The sequence below is a fragment of the Daphnia magna genome, linkage group LG4 (genome assembly GCF_020631705.1).
Source record: "Daphnia magna isolate NIES linkage group LG4, ASM2063170v1.1, whole genome shotgun sequence".
Classification (NCBI taxonomy): Eukaryota; Metazoa; Arthropoda; class Branchiopoda; order Diplostraca; family Daphniidae; genus Daphnia; species Daphnia magna.
The window spans coordinates 9,547,762-9,569,381 of record NC_059185.1 but is presented as its reverse complement, the minus strand read 5'-3'; the positions used below and the strand labels follow the sequence as shown (position 1 = coordinate 9,569,381).

Below are 21,620 nucleotides of genomic sequence, written 5' to 3'. Positions count from 1 at the left end.
GGTGCAATCTGAAACCAAACAAACGGGACAATCCTGATATCGTCTTAGAAATAACTGTTACAAATTCGATGGCATCCTGAAATACCAAAGCAGTTTGCAAACTCTTTAGTTGCTGTTAAGATATTCACAAAACCGTGAGTAGTACCAGCCCTGTTGTTGAAACAGTTAGAATTTGGAAAGGAACGCCAAAATTAGAATGATATCGATCTAGACACGGTTCTGAAGTTTGATTTGCATTGAAACAGGTTTCTTCTGATTACTTGTCTCCTGGTTGTCCTCATCACCTTGCAACCTCATGAATATCGAAAAAAAAAAATAAGTCTAAAACTATAAGTACTTTTTTACTTGCTAGGCCACTTTGAAAATCAGTGAATCACGTGAGAATCGGAAAGAAAAATACATGTTGAAAATGATTTGAAGCGAAAACTTCCCGTGAATAAACGACACCAAGCTGTATTGTGTTATAACAATGTCGCCAAAGCAACAAGGCAGGAATGCATTTACTTCCACTCGATCCTCATTAAATTAGAGCGATCACCTACAGAAAAAGATGTCATAATCTAATTATGACTATTTTTCTGTTAGAAAAAAAAAAAGACAAAAGTGGTGAAATAGGAGGGGATCTTTTCATCTCTGGAACGAACTAGATTTTGAAATGTTTCACTTTCGGGAATCATGCATCATCAGTCTTCAACACATATATAGGTTGACGCCCCGAAGACCTAAGATAAGTACTCCCTCGAAGGAAAACTAGTTTTATTGGCGTAACGGAATAGGGAATGACAGTTGGAATTCAGCCCAGACTTTTGCAACATTGTCTTTGCTAGATAAGAAATATTAAAAAGACTTTCTCATAGTCGTTATTAATGACGACTCCCAGTCCCAGATGGTCTCGGAGCCTTGATCTGCTGGACAAATGACAATTGAGGGCAAACCGAGATATTTTTCCCCGCTTAGTTAGTAAGAGCACAAACAGATGCGATAAATCAAAGTCCAATACACTTTATTGAGTTAAATAGTACCATCCAAGACGTCCGAACCTTGAAATCATCCCAATTCATGACAATAGTAGAATTAACTAGATGCTTGAACAGTCGCCCACTCGCAATCAAACCAGTCATCATCAAACTTCCAGGAAAATACAACAAGTGTATTACCTTTTGAAGTGTAAACTTTGTTGGCGATTGGTGGATAAGCAATAACATTGGCTCCGGCATCCCGCCCGTCGTAAAACTGATAACAAAGCAACGTGTCGATTAATAATAAATAACATTCATCTAAAGACTCATAGACACGAAACAACGAAAGGTTCTTTCAAACGAATGGAAAAGCAACTCACTCTCAGTGAACTTAGTACAGTTGTGAGTTTGACGACCGAGCATGAAATTCGTATCAACTGATCAGTGCGTGCTGCGGTAATGGTAAAGGGACAAAATCTAGGCCCATCCATTCCTGCATCGTCTAATGGTTGGATGGTTCCATTGAGAGATTTTGCTCTCTTATAAAAACAAACTGAAAATAACAAAAGTAGGCATGCATTTCAGTCTAGGGTATTAACTTTGTGTTAATTGCAATTACGTCGGTATGTAGGTGTTGTGGTCGTCTTCCACGTGCAGTCAAACCGACATCGTTTGTTGTCGAAGCTATCAGCTTGTATGAACATTTTATTTCCTTTTGAAGTATAATTCCTGTCTATGATTGGCCGGGTAGAAATCAAGCCGGCCTCGTTCATCCAGCCCCTTTCCTCGTGGAACTATGATAAAGTTATTTTAACGATTATTGTGATTATTTAACTGTCTCACTTTCAATCCGCATCCGCTGGCGAGGCTAACGACAGAGCAAGATATTTGAACGTGTTGATCAAGAGGTACGACGATCGAGAACGTGCAAAATCTGTGCGATTCTTCTGCTAAATCCATGGACTGGATGGCTCCATTAATGGTTTTTGCCTCGATGTCACGACAAACTGGAAGTGAAAAGTGATTTCAGGTTACATAACAACCAAGAAGGTCTAAAAAATCAATAGTTACGTTTATGGATGGGATAGGAATCGGTGGTCTTCCACTTGCAATTAAACCAATCAGCATCTTTGACGATTTGAGAATAGACGGCCATTGTATTGCTCTTTGATGTGTACACTCGGTTGATGACAGGTTGTTTAGCGATGTCTCCGTCTTTCTCTCTGAACTATCACCAACATAAATTGTAATCGAAAAATTAAGCGAATATGATCAATGAAGAACTAGGAGAAATAAGGGAACTCACTTCCAAATAACTTCCGCTGCTAGTGAGGTTGATAACCGAGCATGATATTTGAATACGCTGGCCATGAAGTGCGATGACGGTAACGGTATGTCCGGTTTGTAACTTTAGATGTTTCCTGGAATCTAAATAGGGTTGAATGGTACCGTAGGACATTGCCCGACCATTACGGCCGACTGGACAAACGATTGCCAACCTTATTAAGATGAAGATAAAGAGACATAGTTGGAAGATGTACCGTAGGAAAGTACGTAATCACTTCTACGAGGAGAAAGCTGCCACTCTGTTGTTGGCAGAACCTGTGGGTTGTAGAACCCTTGCGGCGTTGGCGGGTAGCTACCCGTTTCCAGGTTACCACCACCACTACTCCAACTAAGCAAAATAATTTTGAATTTTGAATATTTTATTGTAAATATTAATGTAAAGGTTAAGGTTTCAGCGAATGGTGATGCGACAATGATCTTACCCAGGTACGTGAGTAACGAGCAATGGCTTGACGTAACCGTTGGTGGGCGTCTGGCTGTCGGTAAACGGCGTGTAGTATTTGCCGAACGCCTGGTCTTTCGGTATGTCAGGATACAGATAGATTAGGTGTTTCAAGTCCGAAACACGATCGGCCAGCGTGCGGATGGCAAAATCCTTGCTCGTGAAGGGTTGTAGCATAAAAACTTCACTTGAATCTGTCACGGAAGAATGCGAAACTAGTGTTAAGGGTGTTGGTAGACTGTCAAGGTATTTGTACGAAGATTACCTCCAACCCACGCAATGGTGACGCCCCCAGCTCAGAATCGGAGAAGCGCAGCATGAACGTACCCCGTAGACACTGTTTCAATAAGTCTTCTGTTTGCTTTCGGCCGATAAAACCAACGATGGTGCTGCAAAACAAACAATCGATTCTCTAGTTTCCCAACGAAGTGCATTTTAAACTCAAGAAATTATTTACTTATCCATCCATGGCGCACGTAGGTGCTCCCTAGTGAGCTTCATCAGGGCGTAGAACCATTCCCAAAAGGTAAAGTTGCTTTCGTACAGTGGCTCTTTGCAAAACTGAGACCATGTAAGCATTAAATTGCCTGCTTCGGGGCCAACCAGAGGCAACTGCAGGTTCGGGTTGCGGAAAGCCTTCGAGGCTAAGAATCGCTGGTTGCTTTCCGTCAGAGCACGACCGGTGGCCGAACGAAATTTAGTTGAGAGCGTCTCCGCAACCTGAGACCAGGGCACCTTTTCCGGCACGACAAACGGCGTACGGCCGGGTTCGGCGAATGCATTGTCCCAGGTAACTGTCGCCCAAGCATGAGGCTCTTGGTTGCCGTGCACGATAACTACCACGGGCAAGGATAAAGTCCAGACCTAGAGCAAATTGAAATAGTTAAACTCTGATCAAAACGATTTTTATTTTAACAAGAAGTAAATACCTGGAATACCAATTCTCCGCCGCCTACCGAAAACTTGGATTGAAAGAGGAGAGAAAACTTTTCATCCATCACCGATTCGGTGCCTTTCTTTTCGGCACGCTTGATCTTTCTCAGTTGCATGTTTCTGTTGTCAGGTAAGATACAGAATTCCATATTTAGAAGGTGAAATTTTATCCTAAAAGAAGTTTCATATAACTACCTGAATGAGACAGAGAGTTGACGTGAAGCTTTTTGGTATTCCATCGTGCCCGTGTTATTGAGAATCTCCCCCGATGCCTCTCCTTTGGCCATTTTTTAAATTAGTATGCAAGGAAAAACGAATATCAAGACCAACTTCCACCCAATTTTGAATTTTCGAGTCGATCAAGAAAGTTCGTCAATATATTGCCGGGAATAGCTTTGATCGTTTCCTCTCGGCTAGCAAACAATCTTCGGCAGAGTAAGCCCATAGCATCACCGGCTGCCTCGATGGCACCTTTATGTCGGCAACGTAGAAGAATTTGGTATACTATTTGGGCACATTCTTCAACCTGACGCACTCGGTCTTCTTTGGTCAGTCCTTCATCGTTTAGCAACAAGATGGCAACTTGAACGGCCAAATTACCCGATTCCTGAGCACAGAAATAAAGTTTAGTGGCGAATATGATGAGAGTACCATCCCATCATATCTGTCACAAGGTAGACAATCAATAATTCCAAATAAGAAGCAGATCTTGGGAATAGTTTCAATGATCTGTGAAGACTGAATTGTCAAATGCTCGACTGTCACAGGATTGTTTTGGATGAATACTTTTGTCAGCCAGTTTATCTTCCCAGCCACTATGGCAAGGTCTATAGTTGGCTTTGTATTACTAATCAGAGCTTCAGTTATAGGCAAGAGATCAGGGGGCTCCGTCAGCTTGTAGTTTCGCCTTCTGGATATTTGTATTGTTGTAAGAAGGGCCTAAGTAACCAAACAATAAATTATAAAGACCAAATTAAAAAAACAACAGTTACAGGAACACTCACCCTAATAGTACCATAGAAAACCTCTGATTGCACATCATGTGAAAGAGCTTTTGCCACAGCTGTGTGGTGATTGAAATTCTCTTGGTAATCCAGGTTTGGATCCATTTCTTGTAGTTTAAATTATTTCTGAGATAACCAAAATGCTGTGAAGTAAAAACTTTTCTTTAACTACTCGCGATTGGCCATATATGCACCTTCGCGCATTCGACAATTGTCACTTACGGTCGCTTAGAAATCTCATGTACAAAAATCAAAACAATGAAAAAAAAATGTTTGTCTGTCTAACAGTGTTGCCGGTAAAAGAATGACTTTGCATATTCCGCGTGTAAAAATGATGTGTCACGAATTCACGAACTCATGAAAAAGCAAAAGCTTACTAGACGTAAGTACGTAGCAATAAATCTAAAGAAAGGCAGTTCATTTTATATGCCATATGAAAAAGAAAAGAAGCTGTGACAACGCATAGATATGAAATCAAACAAGTGACAACTATTGATAACAGCAACTCCATCTCGTTCAGGGGCCTGAACGCAATATATAAATCTATGTATATAAATCTAGCACAATTACTGCGTAAAAATACTGAACAATAAGCGATTCATTTCTATACAACCATAACAACAACGCATAGGTTGGTTTAGTCAGATACTTTGATTCTACACTCGGAATTCTGAGGTAATGCCAATTTGCCAGAGGGCCGGTGCCATGGAAGAATGGCTATAAGCGGATGAAATGTCCCCTCAATAAATCTTTCGAAATCATCACTCTTTACCTTTTTCAAAAATGGATTCCCGAGCACCGGTTGGTTATGTTTGGCGATACATATTGCAACGAGTTTGGCAAGATACACTGAGCGCTATGCGTAAAGTTTGGCTAAAAGTCTGGCGTCAAGTTCCGCAAACTGCTGACTCCTCTCCCGCAGTACGTAATAGATGGGATACGCAATCAATAACCTACTCGGATTGCGAAGCATTTTTCGAAGCAGTAAGCAAAGGCTCGATAAAGAAATTAAACAAAATGTTCTTCAAGACGAACGGACCAAAAGTGACGGCTGAATTAGCAAAATCATACAACGAACATGGAGAAACACCTCTACTAATGGCCACTCGTCAAGGAAAAAGAGCATGGTCCAATTTTTATTACAACAATTGCAAGTACCTGTTAGTCAGCATGGGCGATTTATGTGGAACGGTGTTGAATATCCGCAAGTTCCACCATTATTCGCAGCTATTCTTTGCGGGCAGACACATATAATCATCCAACTGATTGCGGCTGAGATACAATCTGGACAAACATCGAGTTCGATTAGTTCCATCGTCTATAGCACCAACGACCGACATCAAAAGATAAACATATTGAAACTATTGGGAGCTACTTACCTGTGCTTTTGCAACATACACGGAACACGAGAGCTCGGGCTGGTCTGCTGGGAAAAAGCCATTAATCTTCGTAATGCGACCACTGACGGATGGCAGGTCATACCCAAACCTGAGGTCCCGTTTTCGTCTGACAATGCTCGTAAAGCTATGGGCTTTACATTTGAATTTACCACACAAGAACAACTGGAGCAAATCAACGCATCAGACCTTCAGCTCTTTACTCAGAGCGTTTTGGTTAGCCAGCGAATTATGCACAGCATCAGTCCCGGAGCCAATCTGTTTAGTCTTTCACACCTCTGCCAATATGTTAGCATGTGTTATAACAAAGAAGAGCAGTACGACCGTGTGATCTGCATTGGCTTGTTCTTTCTTGAGTATTTTCAACAACATCAATGGGAGGATTTCGAGGCTAGTGACATTGCCAGCAGCGTACTTGATTACATGACGAATAGTTTCAAAAATTGCGTGACAGACCACCGGACAATCGAGAAGAATTTACATTTGCCAATCTAATGATTGCTTTCGAGTTTGCTAGTGACTATGTTACTGGTCTACAAGATAGCGAACGTAGATTACGCACATCGTACGATATAGCACGCAACATCTTGAAGATGGTCTTGTTAATTGTTGAGATGCTTCCACAGTTAGATGCTCACGAAAGTCACCAATTCAAACGTTGTCTCTACCGTTTCCTTCGTAACGACCGTAGATGGGGTTTGGATTGCCAAAATTTCTTGCACATGATTTGCCGTTGTGAAGATCCATTGCAATATTTAAGCAGACCTCCTAATTGTGCCTATGAAAGCGATGAAGATGATAGCGAAGATGATGATGATGATAGCGACAACGATGATTATAGCGACGACGATGATGATAGCGACGACGATGATGATAGCGACTCTTGTTCATGTGTTAGTGATGATGGCGAAACTGATGGATCTGTTAGCGGATGTTCTTCGTGTGGCTACCACGTTGATAATGGCGGTCCTAACGACAACGATGATGATTTTGACGTGGTTCGTTTTGAAGATGATTTCTTGAACCTTGACGTGAACCTTCTTGAAGATGGAATAATAGAAGAGGTTGAAGATGATTTCTTGAACCTTGACGTGAACCTTCTTGAAGATGGAATAATAGAAGAGGAGCAAGTTTTGGAAACACCCTCTAAGGAGTTGCAGATTGCCGTAATTAGGTTGTTCTTGGAACTTGGAGCTGATCCTAATGCAACGGATGCTGACGGATTAACACCTCTACATTGGCTGAGCATGTATTCTAAGGATTTTGGCCAAGCTCAGGTGGTCATGGAACATGGAGGCCATATTGATCAAGCTGATTACAACAGGCAAACACCTCTGATGCACTTTAGGCAATGGCACAGGCAAACACCTCTGATGCACTTTAGGCAATGGCACAGAGTATTTGACAGAATGCCCGATCCTCGCCTTCAAGCTTTGCTTCACACCGTTTTGCCACTAAGTTGTTTGGCAGCACAAGTCCTGCGCCAAAATCAAATTCTATTTGACGTGAAGGAGATTCCAGCTACTTTGCATTCATTTGTTCGCCGTCATTAAACACTGGATAATTTGAAATTCCAACATTAATTTCGAATACTTTTTTCTGTCTTTCCTTTTTGATGATCGTATAATTTTCACTGTTCTGTCAGCTGATTACACAAAATTTCTTTAACATTTTTCTAACTGTGTTGCCATACTTAATTATTTTGATAGTGACTCTTAAATTGCGAAAACAACAAATCTTTGGATTTTGGAACGGAAATGCCAACAAGTAAGATGTTTTGCATTTTACATCAACGCCATCTAGAGTTTCCGCATAGAACCCAAAATAACTTACCCGGGTTGCCCCATTATGGCCTCTATATTTTACGTTGAATGTTGAGAAAGTACAATACTTGATTTAGTGGTTGAATTGTGCTAATCTATGATAGCTGAATTCCAATTTGAGGCATAACATCCTAGAATATCAACTACTAGCAGCACGAAACGCTAAACATTTGTAGGTAAAACAGTCGTAGCTCGTAGGATCAGCCTGTAGTGTTGAAAGCAAGAAAACACGGAATAATAGCTACCACACACTAACGCATGCGAGAAAAGTATTTGAAATTGTTAGAACAATACAGCTCATTTTTTACTTTTTGCAGATTGTCGCGAAATTTTTCCGGAAGTAACCGAAAGTAGACAATATCTCCGGAAAAAATTATCCTATCCTATCCTAATCCTCGAGTAGGATTTTCGTGATCCTTATCAAATTTGGGGTTGGACTGACGTGTTTTCAGCCAAAAGTCGGATTTGATCAAAATCGCGATTTTCCACGAACATGGTTCAGGAAAATTTGCGATTTTTGACGATTTTCGGGTATTTTGAGCTGATACATGGAGTCAACCCCAAATTTGACGAGGATCACGAAAATGCGAATTTTTTTCTGACAGACCAACAAATAAGGACTTATTAGGCATTTTAAAACCGGAAGTAAAACCGGAAATAGAAATTTTGGAAATCCAAAAATGAGCTTTATTCTCCTTTAAATTGTTAACGAGAATTGCCTAGTTGCAAAGATAGACCGATATAAATAAATGTCAACGGGATTCTAAACAGTTCTGAAAGTACAGGCTACAGTTTGGTTTACGACCTACGTACGCTAAGATTGCGCATTAAAGAAAAACCTGAAATCTAACAATAAGAACACCTTAATTGTTATAAATAAAAAACTTTTCCATTGAACTTGGGAAATACTTAATAATAAATGAAAATCTGCAGCCAAAATGTTACAGAACTTATAAAAACATGGGGTCCTCTAGCATCTGGCGAGAGTGCTGTGGAACTTCGAAAGTTCGGGGCTTCGGGCATAACAAGCTGGTCTGTCTGCTACTGAATTGTTGGGTTTACGTTAATGGAATGTTAAAATGAAAAGAGTTTTATATTTAATAAAGAAAATAGAAGAGAAAATAAATATTTCTGCTGCGAGTCCGCATATCTTGCTGATCTTCGAAACTGACATTCGGCTTGGAAGCTTCCATAGTAAATATTAATTTATTATGAAACGAAGTTTTCAGCGTTCTTAACTAAAGATTTTTCGTGCAAAACGCTTTCAGAATTCCAACATATAGGTGAACATATAGGTGAAGTGACGTAATATGGCGTCGCATGTCAGAAGCAAGTTGACTTTAAGAATTACCATCTGTATGGTGTGGATTTTATTACGACCAAGTGCAACATGCTAGGGCTACGCAAGACTGTCTGGTTTGCACAGGCAGTACACTGCAGACTAGTATGAAATCCTGTGCTTCACAGTTTGTAATTCTGTATCTCAACTAACAATTTGTTTTACTACTAGGAAAACTGAACCATTAACTGCAAATGAGTCTGTGCATCTTAAGAAGAAAAAGTTATCTTTCTATTTTCTGTGCATCATAAGAAGAAAAAGTAATCTTTCTATTATCTGTGCATTGTAAGAAGAAAAAGTTATCTTTCTATTAGGTTGACTTACAAATGCTGAATTACATAAGCTGACCAGCTGGAAATGTTTTATCTGCTCAACCTACGGTAAAAACTAAATCCTCACAGTCACACCACCTACTCCATACACTTGACTGTGTGACACCAATACTTTAAACCAGTTGAATTGAATAGTAGTTGAATGAACAGAACGACTTATCAATACTTGAACGGAATAAAAAAAAAAAAAAAAACGGCAATTGCACTAAACCCATATTGACACGTCCAGGTTTGTGAACTTCACTACCTTTCGCCATTTCAGCTTTTACTATGTATTGATAGATGCAGAACACTGTTTACAGAATAAAGAGCCAAACCCAGAATGAAAAAGTAATTATTATTATTATTAATTTTTTGTAACCCTCTATCAGGAAAATGAATTACAAATAAACTAGACCAGGAACGACTTTCACCAAACCTTTGATCACATATTTCAGGAAGAAATCAATAATTATTAATCTTAATTGGCGTAATATCGGATAAAAAAACAAACTGGATTAAAAAAGAAAGACAAGAAAACAATTGACGTAAGGCTTATTTTTTGGCAACGGATTCGACAATGTTGTGTAGGTGGCCGAGATGCTCCATTTTCAATTCGGCGGGAATTCCATCCCATTCCGAACCTTCGATCTGTCTGATGGCATACAACAAAGACTTGTCGGGGGTAAGCTCGACCGGGACCGTCTGATTACCTGATATAATGTTAACCATCTGTAACAAACTTTCCAGTATTCCACCGGGTTGGGTATCGGCTCGTAATTTTTGCCTCGTCAGTTGAGCAAGGCGTTCAGGTATCATCGTCGTCCAACCTTCTCGAACGCGGCCACCGAAAATGTCATCACCTTTCATTCGCGCCACAATGGCTTTCAGCAAACCAAAGGCGTGACGAACTTCCAATTTCAAATGTCTGTTGAGGGCGCCTACGGTGGCGTTCGATATGTGGCGTTCTGTCAAAACTTCTGCCTGCACCAATTCCTCCAATACTTCGGAGATGTAGTTCTTCCGCACCTTGCTAACGACTAGTGGTTCGGTATTTGAATGAAGATGCGTGATGACAGAAATGAGGACCGATCTAGCCTCGGCCAAACAGCGATTTTTTTCCTGCAATTTCATAGAAACATGACGAAACATGAAACACTTTCTTTTTAAATGTAGTTCCTGTGATTACGTACCAAATCAGCTAGGATGAGTTCCTGGAGTTGAGGAGGTATCGTAGATGGCTGCCAAGGGATAGAACGCCTCTCCAGACTCACAAGAAAATTTCCCGATTCCACATCGTCTTTGAACAAAAATTCTGGGATGACATCAAGAGACAACTCTTCCGCTATGGTACTACCAGCCGGTCCTAAAATGGCCGCCATTGCAAATGACTCAGCTAGCTTGAGAGTGGACCGGTCGATGACATGATCCCGAATAAAATTATCGACCTCTTCGGTTGAAACGTGGGCGTATAGTGATTCATCGAAGTCAGTTAAAGCTGCAGCGCTTGAACATGAGAGTCGGACGCGTCCTGAGCCTACTCGACAAAGCGGCTGAATGAAGTCCGTGAGGGCGATGGATGAAGCAGCTTCCACAGCGTGACTCAATAGTTGGCAACTGAACGTAGTCTCCGGCAGTTCACTGCCGGCCAAAATCAGAATAAGGGGTGCTGCTTGATCAAGTATTGTTTTGGGTCTAACGCTGACATCAACTTGTTAAGTAATCCAAGAACCAAGTTGGTTGTAAAGTAATCCAAGAACGTTTTCTTCTCCGCGTTCTGTAGCTGACTGAATCGATCCCATAACTGTTTGAAACCCTCAAACAGATCCATCACATGTTCCCTGGTCGCTACAGGGCGCCCGCGATCTAATAGGACTACTTTCTGCAAAACGACATCCGTGATTTTTTCCAAACCCTGGGCGATGGTCATACGGTTTGCTTCCTCTAGAGTTATTTCTCCTGCCAAAACAGTGCGAACGAGAGCGACAAAACGTAAAGCTTCGCCAAGGTATTGCAACGCATTCAATTTGCGCATCCAATTTTCATCATCCAGTAACAAATTCAGGAAAGGCAGAGTTTTGCGCAGCTGACCGTTCCTGGCCAGTTCTAGTTGTAAGGTTTGTCGATCAGCAAAGACTCTTCTTGCATAGGCCCAATGCGATGTTTCGTTGTGCAGGAAGGATTGCCTAAATGCCTTCGATGCCGCATCTGATTGCCCTGCGATCTGATCGAGCTCTTCCGCTAGGTTTACTTGTTGGGCCAGCAGTCTTGTTAGACCATTTTCGAAAGTCTCTCTTGCCTGTGTTCCGTTAGCAAAATCGGCCGCGTGTGTAAGAAATGAACGGTCCTGAGATGCGAGTAATTTGTGGAGTAACAAATGGCCAATGCGGAACTTGTCCGTCATTGTCAATTGTGGTCTAGATGCCACTAATAGCTGGCAGAGTAGGTCTAGATGGACGATTATATGATTCGACAGGAGCTGAATTAATGATTGACGATTTTCAACACGCTGACGTTCGGCAAGTGGAAGCGTCAGCAGTAGATGAGCAATGGCGTGTTGTTCTGTTCGTGGATTTAAAGCAGCATTCATCAGTGCCAACGAATTCAGCAGGAGTGCAAATCGGGTGACGACCGGTGAACAGTTTCTCGCAGCAAAAGTTGGAGTACGGGTGGCAGCTCGAGTTACGTGAATCCCAGTCGGTGGCTGAAAGTCTCTAGCGGTTGCTCGTCGAACTCCAGCTCGTGGATGGTGAGCGGCTTGACTAAGGGCCACGCGACAATTGATGCAAATGGATGCTGGCGTGGGATTTCCACAGTTCCCGACACAATTCAATGTTCCACAGTTACAAACAAACCAGCGCATCGCCTCCAATGTAAAGCTGGGCAAATAAGGATGATTGTCAATGCCCGGAAGAAGATATTGCGACGTAGCAACCAGATTGGTAGCCATTTCTCTTAGCAAGCGGAAATGTTTGGTTTGGAAGATATCATACGCGTGATACGCGAGTCGAGCGATGAAAGGAGCCCAATCGGGTTGGATTTCGCGTAGTGCAGGATAATGCTCGAATGCCCCAGTGCCAAAACGATCTCCATCCAACAAGCGCTCTTGGAATACATTGGCTGTAGTGGCAGCAGGTTGTAGATCGAAACCTAGCGAGAGCGGAGATAAAGTCTTGATGAAACTGTTAACAACCTTGTGGTGATTTAGTTCTTCAGCTATTCTTGGATTGCGGAACATTCGGCTCAGTCGTGTTTGGTCTCCTTCATCAGAGTAGAAACGCAAGATGAAGAACAGCAAAGAATCCGTGAGGGCTTGGTCATTCTGGTTTTTCCGCCAACCAGACCATTCTGCGATAACATCCCCTATTCCATTTTCAACTTCAGCTATTTGCTTTCGAATGTTAGCTAGTCGTTGAATGCGATCAACCGTCCAATCTCTTGTCATGGCAGCTTCAATCAAATCAAAACCTGGTTCGGCGTCCTGGTTGTTCCGGATATCTTGGTCGGCACACGCGAGTAAGGCACGTAACAAATTGTGGGCATTAACATTAAATTCGCCAGACGGCCGGTTGCATCGAATGGTTAAGAGAAGGTCATCCATAACTTTTTTGCCAGAACGAGTTGACAAAACCGTGCGTACGATAACGGTCATGAAACGCCATGAGACTCGCAGACGGGAATCGGAACTTAAAAGATACTGCAGAAAATCTTGGATATCACGCGGATTGTTTTTTCGCTGTTGGATGAACAACTCAGCGACACGCTCAAAGAAAAACATGAATTTTTGGTGATCTTCGAAGAGGGAATTTATCTCTTTTTCGTTTGGTGATCTCAAATGAGTAACAGGATGGGTCTGGTCATCTTCCGTTTCTTCAATTGTGGTAAGCGGGCTTGCGCAACTTGAACAATGTCCGTCGATATCTTTTCCAGCTACGTTATCTTCTCGTAATACGATCGAATTGGTGGTAGGACACTCTCCTAGGATTTTTGAAAGCTCTTCGGGAGAACTACAGGACGACGTGCTCTTTAGCAAGGCGTACAAGTCAGCTTGTCGGACAAATCGTCTTCCTTGGCCATCACTAGCCAGCCTTGGTCGGATGACAGATGTAATGACTAAATCTGTCAGGCTATCAAATAGTCTGTGAGGTGCAGAAACCTGTAGTTCTGGAAGTCTGATGTCCGAATCTGGATCAAAGACCAAGATACGTTTCGTGATTCTCAAACCAAGCCAAAGCTGTGGCAAATCTTTCACGCAATCCAGTAGGTTTGTAAGCGCCGAACTTAACTAAAATAAAAAAATAAACATTTTAATTAGAGCAGCACAGATTAAAAGATTACTAATAAATACTTCAATCGAAGAAATTGATTGCATGAATTTTTTATGGGACTTCATAACGTCGGCTGAAGCCAATGTTTCTAAGGATAGCCGAGCTGCTGTTTCGGTAAAAATTTCCAATTGCGCATCCTGCCCGTAGCCTCGCTCCAGAAGTCAATCTTATCAGCCGTGGCAAAAGAGGCAATGCTAGCCAGCTCAAGGGCTGCAATTACATCTGCTTCACAATGCTCCCAATCAAGGAAAAACATGGCTGGTTCTTCAAACAGATTGTCAACAAGATAACTCATCTTCGACAGCGGCACTTTTCGCAAGCAACGGTGCAAATGTGGTGGAATTCGAAGCAAAAACCAATCAAGAAAGTATGCCTTGAATACAACAAAAATAAGAATAAAGAATGTTGTAGTTTTCTGGCGAAACAAAAGGCTTTCGTTTAGTTGCATACATACCTCTTTTATCTCTTGCGAATTTTCATCTTCGTTTTTGGCGATACGCTCTAAGAGCCATCGAAGCGGTCCATTGAGACGTGGTTCTGTGCGTTGGGCGTAATTCATGTTGAAAGATGCTAGCAATCGACCAAATGGTTGAGTGCAGGATCGAAATCCAACAGGAATTTGAGGGGAAGTGTCGGAAGAGTTGAGCGACATCAAACGGTCGGGATAATTCGCGATAACAAAGTCACACCATAACATGGAGGAGGGCAGATCAGTAATACGCCAAATATCACTGATAAGTAAAAAGTGTGCAAGAGGGTTGCTAATTTTGTGCTTGAAAACACCCCAGAGGCCCTCCGTTAGCGAAGAAGAAGAATCAAAACTTGGATCGCTCACTGCATCGACTACATTCCAGGTTATCCCGCTGTCATTCAGTTGGGCCAGCAAACATTCTAATAAAAAAAAAAGCATGTTAAATAAAACATTTTCTTAAAATGGGCAAAGTCCAATTTACCTTTCATCAATTTTATCAAGGTTTTGTTGTTTGGCAGTCCTAATGCTATTCGGACCCCGCTGTAAAATTGTCCCAAGCTGGCCCGTAATGTGGCTAGACTTGTCTGCAAAACTGGGCCGAGCATTTCGAGTAATAACGACTTGAAGGATTCAGTTGACATTTCCACAATAAAACTCGACAAAGTTTGGTCGGAAGGCGATTTGACGAATTTGCCTAGCGAGATCCGATGGTGGTCTAATTGGCCGCCAGGGACGACTTCATCTACGAAACAATAATCCCAACAATCACCAAAGGAAAACACCCAGTGCATGCTCACAGGCCGAGGATCGACGTGCACAACGAAAATGACACGGCATTTGTTCTTTTCAAACCGCTGCTCTATTTCGTATTTAGCAAGCTGGAATTGTTCTATCGGCCCAGTCACTGCGTCATACTGGACAACGAGGCAGAAGTCCGGATCAGCCAAATCTTGATCGTTAATCGATTCCAGAAGCTTGACGAGTTCAAGTTCAGTAAGGATGTCAAAAAGCTGGATGGTGGAACGGCGGTAAGGGGAAGAAACAGCAAACGCAATTTCCAAATGACGGAGTGTGTTCGTCACAATAACTATTCGATTTGATTTGACATTGAGTAAAGCGTCATCTATGCTTTCCAAAACAAAGTTTTGGCGGTAACGCCGACACACGTCCAGCAATTCCGTGTCGATGCTAGAATCCCTTTCTAATTTGATCATAGACATTGGGTTGGTCGCTCTCATCCAGATCGTGGTGGCACTGTGTTGATCTTCATCTTGATCTTCTTGAAATTCCATTGGCATGCCTCTATCTTGTAAATAAAGAGCCAATGCGGCGAAAGACTCTTCATGATATCCGTAGATAAATTTTTGTCGTTTGATTGTCTCCGCAACAGCTAACCAGAGAGAATGTGACTCGATAGCTTTTAGACAAAACATCCCGACGTCATCTAGGAGGTGAGACGGCCTTAGTTCATGCTTTTCAAATCGAGACAAGATGGCTGGCGACATCAGCTCTCGATTGAGTGCAACGTCTGTGTCCTGGAGGGCGATGATTCGAAACGGGCCGTTTGGAAGTGCTATAGCTCGAATGGATGGACCAAGAGCTATCTGCGTCATTGTAACCTCTCCTTGGGCCCAATACTGTTGATTCAGCACCATGTAGAGAGATTCAAAAAGCTGGTCAGCGTGGCACAGAATCAGAACGCCACCTGATCGAATAGCTTGTTCCACTTGACGTAATTTTCTTGTCACGGCTGTAACTTGCAAATCGCCTGGAAAGCAGGAACCAAACAGAACATTCCAGTTCGTTCCATCGTCCAATTTACTTTTAACATTGCGATTGAGTAATTGCAGACCAATCAGCGATCGGTTAAGAATCATTAAATGTCTGGCGATATGAATCGATAGCGGTTTTGAAGAATCTTGAATGTTTGCCACAATCAGATCGAGTGGTGATGTAACTGGAATGAAAGCCGGATTCATTTCGAGGTTATTGGCCATGCTGCTTCTTACCAATTTCCTAGCTTTTTCATGGCCGCCAAAGTTACGAACAGCTGACTGTATCAATATGTATCGAGAAACGCGAATGTCACGCAAATCTCCCATCAGCGTGAACGAATCGAAAACGGAGCAGACGAAATTCTTGACACAGAAAAAGAAATCTCTCATGGAGAAAAAATGACCTCCACCAATATCTTCTTTTTGTCAAGTTCTTGATATGTACTGACAACACTTTCTAGGCTTTCAGTTAGCGTGTTAAGGATGCGTTTTCTTTCCGATTCTTTCGCGAATTTACTGATCAAAGAGTCGGCTAGTTGTTCCGCTGATCTCAACAGATCTTTCTTGTCCGCTTGCGTGCGCAAAATCAAGATTCCTCGGTTCACCTGGGCAGCATCCACTACCCAATTGCTGAGGGCAACCACCGAGTATGGTGACTGTTGTTTTTCGCCGGATGTCAAAACAGATTGTCGTTCTAATTCAGCATGCAGCACTTTAATCGGTTTTTCCGGCGACATATCAGCCAAACCGAGTTCATCCAGCACGACCATGGCTAACATGGTCTTTGGATCTACACTGAGCCGCTGTGCCGATTCAAACAGGGCTTTGAATCCAGAAGACGTCGACATCGGTGAGCACTGAAAATAGAGCTCCGTAATGGCAGGCAAATCTCCTAATTCGTGTCGGAGTGTGTGATTGCCCGGCGAAAGTACTAGTTTCAGGATTTCGACCGACAACGACTTCGATGATCCAGGACGTCCGACGATAATCAGAAATATTCCTAGTTTTGTACAAGAAATTGGTATTTTAGGAGCACAAGAAATTAAACCAAAAAATTAGTTTTTACCGTTTAGGACGCAAACATACAACGCGAAAAGATTTTCGCAAAGTGCATCGTTCAACGCAATGGCCCCCGAGCCAATTGAGGCCCCATGAGCCTGCTCATAAAGCATTTTGGCAATGATTCTTGAAACTTCAGCCATATTCTTCGAAGCTGATTGTTCCTTTCCGAAGACATTTCCCAAAAACGTTTTTCGGTTACGGAATCGGAAGGCATAGACGAGGTAAATGGTCAAGTCGGCTGCTACCGCCACGTCTTTCTTTGAAATTTTTGGCCAGCTGGTGCTTGACAAAACCAATGGAAAAGTTGGACAGCTCGAGTGGCATCTCGAAGTGACACCGCTGACTCTGGGTCGACACTTAGCGCTCTTGCAATCCGATGACTCTTCTGAACAAGGGAAACAAACCATTTGACGCAGTTGGCAGCAAAGTTTGATCTAGGCAACCCATGTTGGCAGATTTCTTCAATATAGGTGTTTTCGGCCTCGTCGCAAAGACGACCAAAGTCGTAGATGTGATCGTAGAACGCGACCGGTAATTCGTTGACTCGATACACCAAATCACGTGCGTCGGACCGGGTACCACTGCTTTCACTTGGAGTACTTTGGTCAAAGCGAAAAGCCAGCCCGACAGCGGCTTCCTTATCTGCCTCGTGCAAATGTCGGTAAGGATTAGCAGCAGCCATTAGATGTAAATTTTCTGGTAATAGTGTCCCATGGCAATGGCGGTCAAGCATAAGTTCTTTGAAGAACGCGATGACGGGTGGATCTGCGGTGTTCATTTCGTCGAAGAAGAGGAATACCTGGGCTTCAGGGTTTCTCGCGATGATTTTCATGGAAGAGTCGATCATAGCCTCCACGTCTTGAATAGATGTTCCGCTATTTACATTACACACTTCAAACGTGTGATTGAGTAAGGTCTGAATCAGGAAGCGGAATAGAGCGCTTTTACCAACGCCAGCTTCTCCGAAAGCTACGACTGGTAGACCACAGCGGATACGATAAAGGGCAAACATCATTTTCGTGATATTGTCACCGGTCAGCACATACCTAGAAAAAAGTTGAATTCAAACTGTGATCTTATTTGGAAAAATGCAAAATAACAATCAACAAACCCCTGATCTTGTCCAACTAATTCTTTTAAACGAAGATTTGCTGCAGTGTTTTTGGAATGGCTGTCCAGCTGATATACTTTTACGGCACTTGTTGCAGTTCCATCCAAGAGCAAAAGCGATCGCATCGCATTCAGAATAACTTCAGCGCCCTCGCGGCTCTCCATTAAATTTCGGAATCCACGCAACTCTTGAAAATGGAGACACTGCTGTTGAAGAGTGGGGAGCAAGCTAGCATGGAACATGCTTTTTAAGGCGTTTGCATCGCGTCCCACTACGTTCATACCAGTGATAAATCCATCCTCATTCAGTCCCAGCAGGAACATGGCTCTTTGACGATTCGTCCAGTCCATCTCGGCGAGCTTCTTTCCTTGATTGACCATAGACCAGCACCGGTTGATGCTATCGTTAGCCACTTTGAGCAATAGATTGAAAACATTCAGTTTGAAGACCCGAGCTAAATCGTCACGCTCAAACAGATACACAGCTGAGCCATTAAACCACATGCTGGTTATCATGGCGCAAATGTGACGATAAAGGAAGGAGGCCATGGCATTTAAGGCACTGAAAGTGGGAGTATTTCGATTTTCTGCATGTTGAAAGGAATCCACTAGGAGATCGAAGGTAGAATCTTCCGGCAAAGGATCGATCATGAGGGTTTCGGGAAGAGAACAAATATCATCCCACATGCGTAACCCTTCCTGTCCTGCCTGCTTAAGTTGTAGGAATTTTCCGGTCGCCACAAGAGCGTTGGAGCGGTTGATCGTCACTGGTTGTCCAAGAACACGTGGCATTGCAGCTAAATCGTAGCTGAAAAAGGATTTGTTGCATTCACATACAATGTGTTTTCCTAGATAAGCTATGACTGGGAATTCATTCACTCCAAATGGGGAAGCAAATTCAATGGCTATACTGGTTTGGGGAGAGATCATCCAATATCCTAGCTTGGCCTTTTTGGGATCGAAGAGTGCTCCATGCACCAACAAAGAGAGCAGAATGTCATTAAACTCAAAAGAAACAGAATGAGCGACATCTAGATGAAGATATGCAGCACTTTTTCTCGACTGACTTGAGAGGTTTTCAATTTTTTTCAAACTGGCCAAAAGTTCGTCAACGGAGCCAGTTCGCACACATATGCGATAATAATCGGGGCTACGCATTTGATCTGTAGCTTTTTGCATCGCTTGTTGGCTCTTGCCGCAACCAGATAATTTTGAAGTGAAGAAATGCAGGTTGGCCGCATTCGGTAGAAGACTAACAAAACAATGGCGTAGTTGATCTGCTGTAAAATTAACTTCTAGTAGACGATCAGAAACGACGCCGAGCCGGGCACCAAGTGATTTTGTGGCATGGACACGATGGTGGTGCTGGGCCAACAGCAAAAGTTTTGCGCGGCGCTCTGGTAAGACACGATCGACACCTTCACGGACGGCACAGGCGCACGCTACCGTAAGTCTCTCGACGTGAAGGATAATAAAAAAATCTTCTTCTGCCTTAGCAACAGACCAAAGCTTCATAAATCGCTCGACTTCTGGCTTGTCTGTGTTGGTCGTTACGAAAAGAATTCGACTGGGCTCTATTGGTTGATTTGTAAGCGAAATAAACGCCGCCAAAGAACTTCCTACAAGAAGATCTCGCGGGACGTTGAGAATGACGACTGCTTTGTCGATAAAGTGAGATTTCAACGTTCGACCATATGAAACGAGAAATGATGGAAGGGCAAGTTCAGGACTTTTCTGGTGAAAAATGGCTTCGATAAGTTGATGAAGATGTCGAAGAATTTTGAATAGCTGAGCAACAGAAAGCCAATCCTCTTCACCGCCAATACGGGGAGTTCGCTGAATAAGCTGGTTAACTAGTGTGTCTATTTTTGACGCCCCAGAAGGTAGCCGAATCTTTAAAATTGATTTGACGTCATCGCTTTCGTTTCTGCCGATCAAATCTGCTAGCTGAAGAAGGTAACCCCGCGAAAAGAGTGATAGGAAAGGCATTTCTTCTATTTCTTTCCACTGATCGGTCCACTTCTCTAACTGATCTTGCATCCCTTTGATTTCCGTTTCCAAATCAGCTAGATCAATAAAAATGATCTCCCGGAAGGTGAAGGTAATGCAGCCGGACGCATAAAGATGACGAAATACTTCAGATAGCTTCTCGATTAGCCCGACGTTCCGTCTAGTGCGACCTATCAATTCTCCGCTGTCGCCTCCATCATCCACCGCAGCCATATCAAGCAGCTGGAAGGCTTGTTTCAGTTCTTCCATTGAAAGCGAGCCGGTCGGTTCCAGGCGAATTTCGATTGAGTTGGATTCATTTTTGGGGTCAATGACAACTTGGCGAAGTTTGGCCAGTTTTTCTTTGGCGTCTTCAGAGGGCGAAATGATACTGGCGCGGACAGCGGCTTGAATTTCAGGAAGCATATTTGCCAACCATTTGCAATCGATTGGTTGGACACGGCCAGAAATGCGCTGGGCAAAGCGTTCTTCTGAGACCCGGACAACTTTTAATAAATCTTGGTACGTCTTAAACTCATTTTGGAGGAAAGGAGCGATCCGGGTTCGCAACGTCTGAAGTTGGCCTGTGAAGCGAAAGGGTGGTATTGTTAGATACAAACATATGGAACACACTAGTTTAAAAAATTACCATAGGCCACGAGCAAAGTTCCTTGTAAAATCTTCCCCATGGCTTCCATATCTTTTTCGGTTTTTTCTCTCAACCATTCTATTAGTGGGGAACGATTTTCATCAGTCACCAGAGAACTGATAAACTGCATCGCATTGCGTGTTTCAGGTCGCTCTGGGTCGGTATTAAGGTCTTCATTCACAACTCTAAGAATTCCTGTTTCTGCAATTTGAGCCAATGTTGTTGTATCCCAGTTCTTGAGCAAATTGGTTTTAACGAAATTGTGCAGCGCATCTATTGGGCCCCTTTCAAGGATAGTGAAGAATCGGAGTGCCGCTACGAATGGACCGATAAGGTGGCGCAACTTTTGAAGGTTTTTGAAATTTCGATATGCTGTTGCAACACCTTCAACACTGTGAATTTGCAGATGTCTTTTCGAAAGAACATCGAAAGAACCCCCCCCCGGCTAAAGATGATGCAACACCGTTGCAGAGACGGTAACGAAAACAAGAAATGGGGTTTGACATCGCCCTGAATGTGCTAATTCCTTCATTTCTTTGATTCTAATGTACATGGCATTTTCAAAACAAGCATTGACAAGAAAAAGAAAAAACGCTAACCAAAAAGTACCAACTATAGGCAATTAGGTAACGATCAACAAAAACAAAGTAGGTCTACTAGTCAATGCAAAAACAATCGAT

General features: G+C 42.7%; 2 protein-coding genes and 2 long non-coding RNA genes across 5 annotated transcripts; 2 read left to right on the top strand and 2 right to left on the bottom strand.

Moving 5' to 3' along the window:
- Nucleotides 1–8: 8 nt before the first annotated feature.
- LOC123471056 lies at nt 9–426 on the top strand. The gene is made up of 2 exons (XR_006644979.1): nt 9–134; nt 246–426. It is a non-coding gene; the product is annotated as an uncharacterized LOC123471056 (long non-coding RNA).
- A 560-nt stretch (nt 427–986) lies between these two features.
- Nucleotides 987–6,597, bottom strand: LOC123471049 (signal transducer and activator of transcription 5B-like). Its single transcript, XM_045171915.1, is given in 16 exon segments — nt 987–1,233; nt 1,340–1,512; nt 1,579–1,753; nt 1,803–1,966; nt 2,031–2,187; nt 2,266–2,438; nt 2,501–2,634; nt 2,729–2,942; nt 3,014–3,043; nt 3,046–3,137; nt 3,206–3,612; nt 3,678–3,801; nt 3,877–4,620; nt 4,686–5,638; nt 5,844–5,969; nt 6,065–6,597. Coding segments are annotated over 13 exon segments (2,094 nt in total). The 5' UTR covers nt 3,969–4,620; nt 4,686–5,638; nt 5,844–5,969; nt 6,065–6,597; the 3' UTR covers nt 987–1,074.
- A 2,340-nt stretch (nt 6,598–8,937) lies between these two features.
- LOC123471053 lies at nt 8,938–9,899 on the top strand. 2 transcript variants are annotated; one of them, XR_006644976.1, is made up of 4 exons: nt 8,938–9,099; nt 9,174–9,349; nt 9,416–9,504; nt 9,559–9,899. It is a non-coding gene; the product is annotated as an uncharacterized LOC123471053 (long non-coding RNA). The 2 variants fall into 2 exon arrangements; XR_006644975.1 differs by having other exon boundaries at nt 9,416–9,899.
- On the bottom strand, nt 9,836–21,338 carry LOC123471048. The gene is given in 12 exon segments (XM_045171913.1): nt 9,836–10,677; nt 10,749–11,288; nt 11,291–13,840; nt 13,904–14,004; nt 14,007–14,256; nt 14,338–14,774; nt 14,837–16,552; nt 16,555–17,130; nt 17,197–17,457; nt 17,460–18,238; nt 18,304–20,875; nt 20,941–21,338. Coding segments are annotated over 12 exon segments (10,479 nt in total). The 5' UTR covers nt 21,071–21,338; the 3' UTR covers nt 9,836–10,110.
- Between the last annotated feature and the right edge of the window lie 282 nt (nt 21,339–21,620).